Raw genomic sequence first — 11,487 nt, 5'->3', positions numbered from 1 at the left:
AACATTCACAGAACAGGAAAAGGTTTCATTCAAGTTCACAATAATAAGTAATATGGCTTTATTTTTCCTTAGTTTAGACATTTGTAACATGTTTTTTTCAATAAATGTCTGTATGATGTTTTGCATACAGATGATACAAAAGCATGTCTGTCTGCATTTGATACACAAGGAGCTTTAATAGCAGCCACAGCAGTCCAGCAAAAGGCATTATGAGACTCTAACCGACATTCTGCTCTACAGCTGTCTGACCACATCAGCAGGTAAAACAGCTGGAGGTAGAACAGCAGTGGCCCTGGAGACGGTGCTTCCAGATGTGCATGTCCCGCCCTATGATCTGGGATCAGCTTTTAACCTCCAGCGAGAACGTTCCTGCCTTTAGCCCTCTTTGTGAGGAGGTCAGAGGAGCGAGCGTTTCTAGACTCTTCTGGAGGCTCCAAGCTGACCCCAGATCAGATCCTTGAGCGCACTGACTCCTTTAAGGGGGAAACAGGGTTACATTCACAGGTTTCTAACTGTCCTCTCAGCCAGTAGTGGTCAAACCCTTTAGTGTGCGGATGCAAGAAAGCCAAGCCCACTCTGCCTCTGCAGATCATGCAATGGTTCTCCTCTTCCTCTAACTTCAGTGAGTGTCAGTCGCTTCAGTGCTGTTCTCTCTGTGGGAGAGTGGTGGAGGAGAGGGCAGATCAGCAGAAATCTTAGCAGGCCATTTATGGTTTCTGGAGTTCCTTCACTGTAGCTTATGTTGGAGTCTGATGGGTGGAATGGAAAGTCCATGCAGAGTTTTGGGTGACAGGGCGAGATGACAGGCTAGAGAGCTTGGACTCCATAGCAGAGCTCTCCGCTGCTCCTTTAGCTTAGTTGGGACTCTCAAAGTGGTTTCCGCTGGTGGGCGTTTCCTGCAGAGTGCTGTGAGGGATCTCCGCCTCCTTACGGGAGTCTGGACGCACTTTGAAGAAGTCTGAGACGAAGAAGACCTGCAGCAGAAATTTGCATTTCTCGATCAAGACCAAAACCACAAGCGTTCTGACGCGAGGAAAAAGGTTAGCTGAGCTCTCACCACCAGCAGAGCCATCAGCGCCCCCTGCAGGAGTCCGGTCAGCACGTCGCTCCAGTGGTGTTTGTAATCGGACACCCTCGAGAGTCCCGTGTACACGGAAGCAGCGATGAGGAAGAATTGCAGGGTTGGTCTGAGCAGCCGCGCCCACTGAACCTGGAGCCGAGCCTGCAGATAAAGCTGAGGAACAAAACCGGGAGTGAATCATTTGCAAGATGATTCACTCTCAACCTTCTAAAACATCTGTCAGTCTGGCCCAGGTCAGCTGTGGCTAAATCAGTAGCTTCCCATCACCAAGTATGAATGAGGAATAAATGAATAATGGACACATTGTAAGGGATTTGAGTGTCTGGAAAAGCGCAGATAAATCCAATCCATTATTATCATCATTATAATCACAACCAGGAAACAAACTTTTCTTCCTGCTGCTCTAGCCGTGACGTAAAATCGCTTCATGTAAATCTGAGGGATTGTCATTTGTGAGCACAGCAGAGTGGACTTTAGGGCTTGCTGCCAGGACTTTGTCTTTCTGTCTATTTATATCCGCTCCTCTGGAAGGAATCGGAGCGCTGCAGTAAAAGCAGTGATACTGATCTGTCCTCAGTGTTGAAGCACATTTGCTCACAGGTGATGTTGGGGAAGAGTCACCAGCAGCTTCTCCTCTAAACCACAGTAACATGACATGAAAGGTCTGAACCCACAGACTGGTTTGGCCTGTTTCTAGTCATCTACGCCAAACTAACCACTCTATAAATATCAGTGTTGCATAATATAACTTGGTCAATGAATGGAAGTGGGCTGGTTGGAGGAACTTACAGCCAGAAACAGCATGCAGTACATGGAGAAGGAGGAGTGTCCCGAGTAGAAGGACAACCTGCAACACAAAGAACAACCATCAGGGTGATGTATATTAAACACCTCCTCCAAAGAAAATTGGGTTTTTAACATGTTCTTCTGGTATTTTTCCATGATAGGGGACATGTATAAAGTAAATTAAGATTCAATTTGCATTTCGGGGTATTTCTTTATTCTTATTGTTGTGAATTAGGAGCAGATTTTTAAAAAAGCAATTAGAAAAAGTGCCACGCCATCAGTCCTGCCCCCAAAACTCGGAGGTGAATTTTTACCCACTCTGCAGAAACTATGTCCTAGAAAACACAGGTTTTTTTTATTTTAGCTAAAAACGGCATAATCACAATTAAAAGACCACTAGGAACACTTTGAAAATGGATCAAAAGCTGATCAGAGTGGGACTTTAAAATAAGGAAAACAATTTTGCTAGCAACTTTCCATTGAGATGAAACTGCTTGACAATAAATCATGAATATATTTGTTGAGACATTTGATCTGGAAAACTTAGTTTTAGCAAAATATTGAATTAAACTTTTCTTTTTTCTTTGCATAATATTTTTAAGCAGAAGTTTTATTTTTTTATTTCGGATGGTGAGTGGTCTTATTTCAAGAAACAGAATTGTGTAATTTTGGGAAACTAAAGAGTTTTATTTGACTTATGTACATTTCTAGAACAAATGTATCTAATGTGTAATTAAACCTTTTTAAAAGGAGAAATAAGGAGTTGTGGTGCTTAAAACAGGATACATTTGAGGAGAAAGATGTTTAAACGTTGAAGATATAATACTTCACATAATCGTAACAATATAGTTTGTTTTTTCGCTATTTGAAGTTTTCATTTTGTCCTAAAAGTGCTGGAAATCACAATTTATTGTATCAAATCTTACTTAGAAAAATTCTAGTAGTTCCATTGGCAGATTTAGTCATAACAGGCAAAAACCTCTAGTATTCTATATATATTTTTTATTTATTCTTCACAAGGACATGTTTTCCAGTGTTCCAAGTCAAGATAATTCGCTTCTCTTTCCTAGACATTGTATTGAAGTGAAATGGAATCATATTACAGAGAGATGAAGCAAGGCAGGACACCCTAACCTCACCACCTCCTCCTGCAGCACTTCACTGGGTCTATTAGCAGCTGGAAATATAATAGGCCCTGACGTTAATCCTAAAAGCCCGGTTATCTGCCTTTCATAGCCAGACTCCTCCCAGACAGCTGAGAAATGTCTGCTGCCCAACTATTAGAAACAGCAGATGGATAGCATGGCTCCAGAAAACATCTGCGACTCGCCGCACCCCTCTAAACGTAGAGTGTAGGCCTAACACTTACATAGAGGGAATCTATGGGCAAAGCTGAACGAGACAGTTTACACCCTTTATAATAAACCCCAACTCTCTGTTTTCCTCTGCGATTGCGCCAACTGCAGAATGAGAAAAGGAAATCCTCTCCTCCCATCATACTTCCCTCTGCTCTGCGCTGATAACCGACCGCAATGAAAACAAGCTGTGCATTCCTGCATTATTGCTCAGCGTTAATTTCTCCACTCGTGTGTGCTGGAGCTGCTCCTCGACTGTTTCCTTAAAAAAAAAATCTTTTCTTCACTTTTTAACTCCAAACTTTCATAATGACTCGTCAAGTTTTATTTAATTCTTTCAAAAATGGAAAAACCCTCATTTGTTCAGATGGAATGGAGAGAAAATCCTAAACTGTGAAATTAAGAGTTCAGCTCAAACCTCTGGTGGGTCATGAGACCATTCTTAAACATGCAGCTATATTTAGAAACTCTCCAACTCGTGAAAGTCACAAGAAAAATACACTTTGGGAACAAAGAGTGTGGAAGTAGCAGCTGCTGTGAGACCTTAGCTTCACTCATGAGTAATCTACTGACCAAAAACACTTTACTGCACAAGAATAGATGTTTCGTGTTGCAGCGGGGACTAAAGTTCTGCTATCTCACTTCTGATTTAACCTCTCAATCATCCAATTCAAAGGATAAACAAAAAAGAAGTTTCCTGGCCGAGGACTTTCCTCTGACTTCTCAGGAATTGGTGGGCTTTCTTGGTGGTGGAGCTGGTGTTGAGTGAGCAGGTGAAGTTCTTTGCTTGGAGATTGGTGCACTTGACAAATCTCCACAAAGGATCCTTTGATGGAGAGTGGAGATGGGCATTCAGAGACAAGTCATTGGCTGATGAGACTTACTATGGTCATGTTGTGGTTGGGTCAACAAGGTGGACTGTGTGCAGTGTACACAGTGCTGTTGAGCTCCAGAGCTCAGTGTGGAGGTGCTGGATGTTTCTGATGGAGATGGACTGGGGCACAGGTGTCAAACTCCAGGACTTGAGGTCCAGTGTCCTACATGTTTTCCAACTAATCTGCCATGGTAGCTTCTGATTGGCAAAACACACCTGATCCAGGTAATAAGCGGCAGATAAGACAAGATTTCTGAAATGTTTTCGGAGGTCGGCCCACAAGGCCTGGAGTCTGACACCCTTGGACTGGGGTATCATAGTTCAGAGATCCTGGATTCCTTGGGTAGAGAGATGTTCATGCTCACAGGGTCAGCCGTCCGTCTGATGGTATGTGAGGGCAAGAAAGAGCACAATGGTGAAGGCATCGTCCTTGAAACAGGACGATATGCAGACGCTGAGAGTTCCAATAAGGATGGTGGCTTTGACTCAATGTGCCTCAAAGCATTTCATCACAACGGGTGTGAATACGACAGGACAATGGTCAATGAGGCGGCAGTCCAAAGACTTCTTTGCCACAGGGACAACGATCGATGTCTTAAGGCACATTGGGATGATGGAGCTGCCCACCAAGATGTCCAAAAGAGTTGTGACAGAGCACCTGGTCAACAGGTGGAGAGATGTGTTGTTCTGTGCCTCAAACCAGGTCTAGAAGTCATTCAGCGCTTCTGGACAGGAGGCGTGACAGGTGATGATCTTCAGCTCCTCGCCCTTCCACATGTGTCAGGAGTCTCTGTTGTTCTGAAAGTGGCCGTCTTGCTGTCTTTAATGCACTTTCATGATCATCCATGGCCTCTGGTTGGAGCAAGTGATGAAGGTCTTAGAGACAGTCGCATCATCAGTACACTTCCTGTTGTAATGGCTATAGTCAACACAGCAGCCGCAGGTTACAGCCTCCATGTCTCAGTCAGAGCACTCAAAAACTCAAAAGGCTGACCAGGTTTTGATCAGTTTTAGAACCGATTTGCAGCCCGTACAACCGTACCAACCTAACAGAAATGTGATCTGGGTATCCAAGAGGGGGCGGGGCTCTGCATAATACACGGCAACATTTACACAAACAAGGTCCAGCCTGTTCTCTCTGATAGAATTTTGGAAGCAAAGTCTTGAGACGAGCATGGTTGAAATCTCCGGCAATACGAAACAGTCCATCAGGAGGAACATTCTGTAGGTTTTTCCTCAAAATAAACATCCATGACACTATAAGAAGTCCCTGACCGCATAGAGTTGGAATAATGTTTGTAGAACTCCTCCAGAACACTGACAATGACATCAATGTTTAAGATCTAAAGACCATGAGGTAATACAGACGGTTTAAATCATGACACTTCTTTCACCCTGCTTCACCTTGTGTCCCTGAAATATTTACTTTATTCTGGAGGGCTAATTGTTTCAGTTTCCTGTGTTCTTTTTACAGCGACTGGCCCCAAAGAAAGGAATGACCTACGGTAAATAAAGACTCAAGGGTGCCCCATGAAAGACATAAACTAACTCCATTTCTTTATTTGTACAAGTCTCTTCCCCTTAATCGGAACTTTATTTTGAAAGGTCATTAGCACGATGACCTGGGTGGATGTTGGTCACAAAAAAAACCCTACCATCTTTCCTTGAGCGAGTTGATACATACCTCCCCTCGTTGACCATTTTGGCGTCTCCGGTGCAGGTGAAGTTTTCAATATAAACCCCCAGGGAGCAGTTGATCCGTGTCCAGTCAGGTTTGCACACATCCAGGAAGTGAGGCCTCAGCCGTCCGATGGAATATTTGGCGATGTCTGTCAGAGACTGACTCATGGCGGCACCAAAGAGGAAAGTGCCGACGGCTTTGTAAACGCGGGCAACATAGCTGCCGAAGCAGGACTTTGAGTGGAGGCGGTTCAGGTAAACCAGAAGGCACTCGCCAATGATCATCTGCAGGCGGAGAAAAAGAGGCTTTAACAGCTACAAACGGGGAAAAAGACAGCTAAAGAAATAGTCCAAATCATAGAAACAGCATCCAGGAATTAGAAGAAGAATACTTTAGGGATTTAGGAGGAAACAGGAAATCACTCAAATTCACAAGAGTTTAGAGTCAGGGATTTGATTAAATTATTTTCACTTTTTTTTTTCCAAAGCAAATTTGTCTCCAAAACTAAAAGTTTTCCTGAAAATAGCACCTTAATCTAAACTAAACGGGAATCTTATCAAAGTTTTTTTTTTTTAAAAAAGCAGCTTACAAATTTAAGAAATTCCATGAAATGGCTGTTTTTCAAAATTAAAGTCAAAACAATTTTTTCTTAGTCTGTGTAATGATTGCTAAATTATAACGCTTTGGCCACTATTTTTACAGTTCTTAGTTGTCCATAAGAAGGATGTCCACTTAAAAAGACAATTGTTTTCGGTGTCAACACATGTTTCTCTACTGAAGTACAAATATTTCTGCTCGTGTAGACGAGCTTCCACCTTCTGACCACAACCGATGAAGAAACTTCCTCCCGCTGATCCGATGACTCGCTCTTTAAAAGGTTCATTGTTCCAATTTTTGCAGAAAAAGTTCACGTTTGAAGTTTTAATTGTAGAGTTAGTATGAGATTATTTTTTTTTTACTGGAATCTGTTCTAGGGGGGAAAAAAGTTAGTTTTATTTTCTTGGGATTTGATCAGCTAAACTCGAAGAGCTTCTCGTCTCCCAGCGAGCTGCTGCTGCTGCAGCTGCACAGTCATTTATGGCAGAGAAGCTTCCAAAAGTATACTACCTTCCCCTCTGAAATATCAGGGGGGGGGGGGGGGGATTTTTTCTAGAAGCGGCTGCTAGAAAGTTATCAGAAGAAAACATGCTCACAGGGTTAGAAATGTAAAAAGTCACAGCAATGAAAACAAAAAGGAGCGGGGGGCTAAATCTGGAAAGTAGGATTGGCAAAGAGGAAATAGGAATAAAAAGAACTGTTGTTGAAAACCAGATGCACTTACAATGAGTATTGTGACGGGAATCATAACGGCTCCTAATAACTGATAGGAAATGGTGTCCTCTTTAAACGGGTACTTGATAGTATCATCATTACAGTAAAAGCCCCGGCGAAAAGGCTTGTGCCTCAAATTGAGAATCGCAAACGGGAGTCCAACTAGTGGGGAAGCAACGAGAGAGAAAGAACAGAATAGGTTACCAAAGAACAAGACATCTTCCCATCATGCATTAGTTGTGTGCCTGTGAAAAGTAGAAACCCGCAGCCAGGTGAGAAGAAAAAATAATGCTGAGTCCTCTGAAGACGCACTGGTCAGCTTTCAGTAAGAGCAGCGGCGTTAAACGTGTCGACGGCGATCTGTTAAACGTAGGTTCAAAGTGTTAGTGTGGAAAAAAAAAAGTCGCAGCAAAAGACATTTCTGAGAAAATGAGCTCCTGTTTTCTTCTTCGAGCTCTGTCCTGAAGAGCTGGCATCAGATTTCTGCAAACCAACTCCAATTATTCATTCATGTGTTCTGCTCCATGACATGACATGACTCAGCTCCTGATTCTTGCACAGTCATTCCCTGAGCCCACTAAAGACATTTCCCGTTAAAACTCTGGCTCTTGTGGTTATTTGAAATGTCACCCTCATCACTAACTGATGAGTTGAAGCTCTGACACCACAAAAGCAGCCCAGCAGGGGTCCCACTCAGGAAAGGTGTCAGCTTCTCCGGTCCACAGCAGCTGGTCTGAAGAAAATGCAGGTCAAACAGCAGCTCTGACGGTTCATGAAGAGCCCTGAGGTGAAGGTCAGCGATCAGTCTTCTTAGTAGTTTGGGTTCATTCTACCAGATCAGTTTTGCTGGACGACCTGAATAAATGTTTTAGGATTTTTTATCAGATTACTAACTATAAACATAAAGGAACCGGGTCAGTTGTGGAACCTGCTGCATCTTTTTAAGTGGACATCCTCCTCTGAAGCTCTGGACCTCCTCATCAACCCTGACAGACCTTTCTCACAGTGACTATTTTGACTTGCCAGCGCAGCAGGAGGGCGGACCTTCCCTGATAAATGTTATGGAACTATTTCCATGATGGCAATGCATCATAAAAGCCTTACACCTGAGTCTGACTAATTCTACGCTCCCTGAACGGGGCGCTGATGAGCGTGCAACTTACGCAGCTAATGGGGAGGACGAAGCCCACAGTGTAGAGCACCGTGGAGGTGATTGTGCTGGGGTGGAAGGGGTACCTGATGCTGTCATCGCTACAGAAAAAGCCCACCTGATAAGGGCGGATCTTACCGAGGTTAAAGACTGCCAGAGGCAGACCTCCTGTGGAGGAAAAGATCGGTTAAACACTGGAGGAGGGCAGAGATGCACAAAGAATACATGTGGGGATTTTTCACAGCGGGGCTTCTGAGGAGGAGACCAACATTAAACACAGAGAAGCAGAAACAAATGTATCCAAAGACCCACTCCGATTATCTTCTGATCTGTTGTCAAAGCGACCCCCCCCCAGTGGTCTTTCAAGTTTGATTTTGTACGTTGAAAAAAAATTGTCGTTTTCTTGGACACAGTTTTTGGAGAGTGGCACTACATTCGAATTTTGCCTTTGAGTTGTGGGCAGATTAGTAGTTGGCGCAGGTCCACCCCGCCCCCCCTTCCCCTCCCCGCTGTGGGGCGGAGCAGGGAGCTTGTGGCTTCCCCAGCGAATTTCTACGTCACAAGTTAACTCTTTTTCAAAACTGAATTTTTTTCATCTGCTCCTGATTCACAACAATTTGAATAAAGAAAGACTCAGAAATGCAGTTTTGAGCCTAAATTTCTGTAAATATGAGCTAAATCATGAGAAAAGAACAAGAACATGTTAAAAAAAATGATAAACATCATCAGAGTGGGTCTTCAAAGGTCAAAACAGGAGATTTGTTTTACCATCATAACATTCTTTAAAACTTAACTTTGAGTCTTGGAATTAAATTTGACCAATTTAGTGCTTTGATGTTAGCATAAAGCTGCACAGAGGCTGCATCAGCCAAGAAAAAGCACTTTCATAAAACTGGTAGCATGTATATGTTCTCTTTGGAGAAGTGCTGAGGCATGCGGACGTGGTAAGGAGCTCCATTTCCATAAAATTCCACATAGATAAGAGATTGTGCTAATTAGGTACGACAGCTCAAAGTCTGCATGCAACGCCCTGTCATCTCTGCGCTTGTTTGGCTCGTTTGTCCCTTTGCACAGCAAAGAAAAGCCAATTGTTCACTTTGGTTAACGACGTGAAAAGAAGCCGTAGAGATAATCCTGATCATCACGCGTGAAGGTGGAGCCTAACTCTTTCATGGCAAACTTTCGCCTCAGATTCTGTTTTTTGCCTTGAAAGATGCTGGGTTACAACAGTCCTGTAGTTCCCAGGAATTCACTCGTCTCTGTGTTCTCCACACCAAATATGATGGAGGTCTTCTTTCTCGGCTGCACTGTTTTCTGCATCAACCAAATGGAATGTTCCTATGAACCTGAGGATCACTGTTCAAACTGCTCGTCCTGGAATTCTTGCATGTTCAAGTTTGACAGCATGATGCTCTTCAGGTTCAAAAATTCTTTTATTTTTATTTTTTAATTATCTGGTCTTTTAAGGTTTCTGTATGTTCAGCTTGTTCACAAAAAAGTCTGAGAAATTAAAAGGAGGAAATGTGACACTTTTTAGTCACATAAATGAAGAAAAAACAATTTATGTTCCTTTAAAATGCAACTACGCTATGCACATTTAAAAAAAAACTGCAGTATTTGGTATAAAAATAAGACTTTTTCAGAGCAGCTGATTCTAACATTAACAAATGACTTTTACTATGCAATTTGGTACAAAAACGCAACTAAAGTGGGTCAGATTTAAACAAGAAGTGTTCCGGCGTGGGGATTCTACAGCACAAGGTAAATGGAATTTTAGCACCAAGGATCAAATCTGATCAACCAATTACAGATTTTCTAAATAATACTTCAATATCTATCAGAAGTGAAGGAAACATTGGAGTCCAAGTTCTGGGTTGATTTTCAGATCCCGTCTGAGCAACAAATGTGGTTTTAGGTGCCAAATGAATACAGTCCTGAGCTGTTTAAAATACAGGTTGGGTTTGTTTTAATGACAGAGTAAGCAAAGTCTAAGATGTTCCCCATGCTATTAACACAAAATGGACTATTATTTATGAAAATTAGAGTTGGATTGCACTGCCAGATTGCTGAATGGATTCGATTTTGTTCACAATCAGATTCCCTACCAAACCCAGTTTCTATTTAATTTCATGGGTCATTCAAACTCAACAAAAGTGGTTTTCTTTGTCAAATAATTCATATTTACATATGACATAAAATGTGACAACAGGAACACATGATCATGTAACTACAAGAACATTAACTGGATATAGCAATAATGTTTTTTTCTGCTTTAAAAACTTTTAACCATAAACAAAAAGGTGATTATTATATATTACATGAAAAATGTCTCTCGCGTGATGGCAAACAGGATTACAACAAGCACTCCCTCACAAATCCGCTTATGACGAACGCCAAGCAACAACAGTTAAGAACATACCGAGAACGAGGCAGACTACGTCGAGCAGCACAAAAGGGATTCCTCTCGCCTCAAACATGTTGGCTCGTCGGTGTTGGTTCCTCTGCTGCAATAAAGCTCAGGGTCAGGGTGAGGCGGGGGAAGCTGCTACTTCCAAGTGAGTCACATTCAATGTGGCGAAACGGCGAAGAATAAAAAAAAATAAAACGACTAAAATGGGCCGCACGCGGCCAACTGCACTACGCTCACAAAAATGTCTCGCCCCGGCTGTGGTAGAGTCTGCTCGGCGTTGGTGAGAGCCTGTGTGCCGCTGCGGCGCTCATGGTAAAAGTGGCGGCTGCCGAGCTCTTTATAAAAGAACAACAAACGATGATGTCACGGAGGGACGGCACCTGCTCTGAGCTGAAGCACTGGCCGTGGACATATGAGCCGAGGGCAACGCCGAGCGGAGCCGAAAAGTTCCGAAGACGGAAAGACGTCAGGGCTTTGTGCTGCGTTCAAGCACTCACATAAAAGTTCGTAAATATGAAACACATGCGATACCTATACTAAATATCGAAAAAATTGTTTTGTTTTGATTTTACGTTCCCTCGTTTAGTCAAATTAAGGGGAAAAGGTAAAGGGAGAAGAAAAAACATTTATAAACACCTCCACTTTCCTATATTCCTTTACCTCTATGTTGTTAGCAGATTAATAAACAAAAACACCAATTCCATTTGATGAAAATCTTTTAAATATCTATTCAGTCATCTAAAAATATAAGTAAAACATAAGGTTAAAGAGAAACAAAGAGAAGAAATCAAAGTTTTGCAGATTCTTTCAAAAGATTTAAATATTTTTTCAAAATATAT

The 11,487-nt window shown here is 42.4% G+C and overlaps 1 protein-coding gene across 2 annotated transcripts; it reads right to left on the bottom strand.

Annotated features, from left to right (window-relative positions):
• Positions 1–34: 34 nt before the first annotated feature.
• Positions 35–11,089, bottom strand: plpp1a (phospholipid phosphatase 1a). 2 transcript variants are annotated; one of them, XM_004074576.5, is made up of 6 exons: positions 10,658–11,089; positions 7,099–7,250; positions 5,781–6,061; positions 1,871–1,928; positions 1,058–1,234; positions 35–974 (listed from the first exon to the last, which is right to left on the bottom strand). In XM_004074576.5, the coding sequence occupies exons 1-6, from the start codon at positions 10,713–10,715 to the stop codon at positions 855–857; spliced, it is 846 nt and encodes a 281-aa protein (XP_004074624.1). In that variant the 5' UTR covers positions 10,716–11,089; the 3' UTR covers positions 35–854. The 2 variants fall into 2 exon arrangements, with proteins under 2 accessions (XP_004074624.1, XP_004074625.1); XM_004074577.5 differs by lacking the exon at positions 7,099–7,250 and adding an exon at positions 8,252–8,406 and having other exon boundaries at positions 10,658–11,086.
• Between the last annotated feature and the right edge of the window lie 398 nt (positions 11,090–11,487).

The sequence above is a fragment of the Oryzias latipes genome, chromosome 12 (genome assembly GCF_053564925.1).
Source record: "Oryzias latipes strain Hd-rR chromosome 12, Olatipes_Hd-rR_3.1".
In the NCBI taxonomy this organism is placed as follows: Eukaryota; Metazoa; Chordata; class Actinopteri; order Beloniformes; family Adrianichthyidae; genus Oryzias; species Oryzias latipes.
This window is presented reverse-complemented; position numbering and strand designations above follow the sequence as displayed.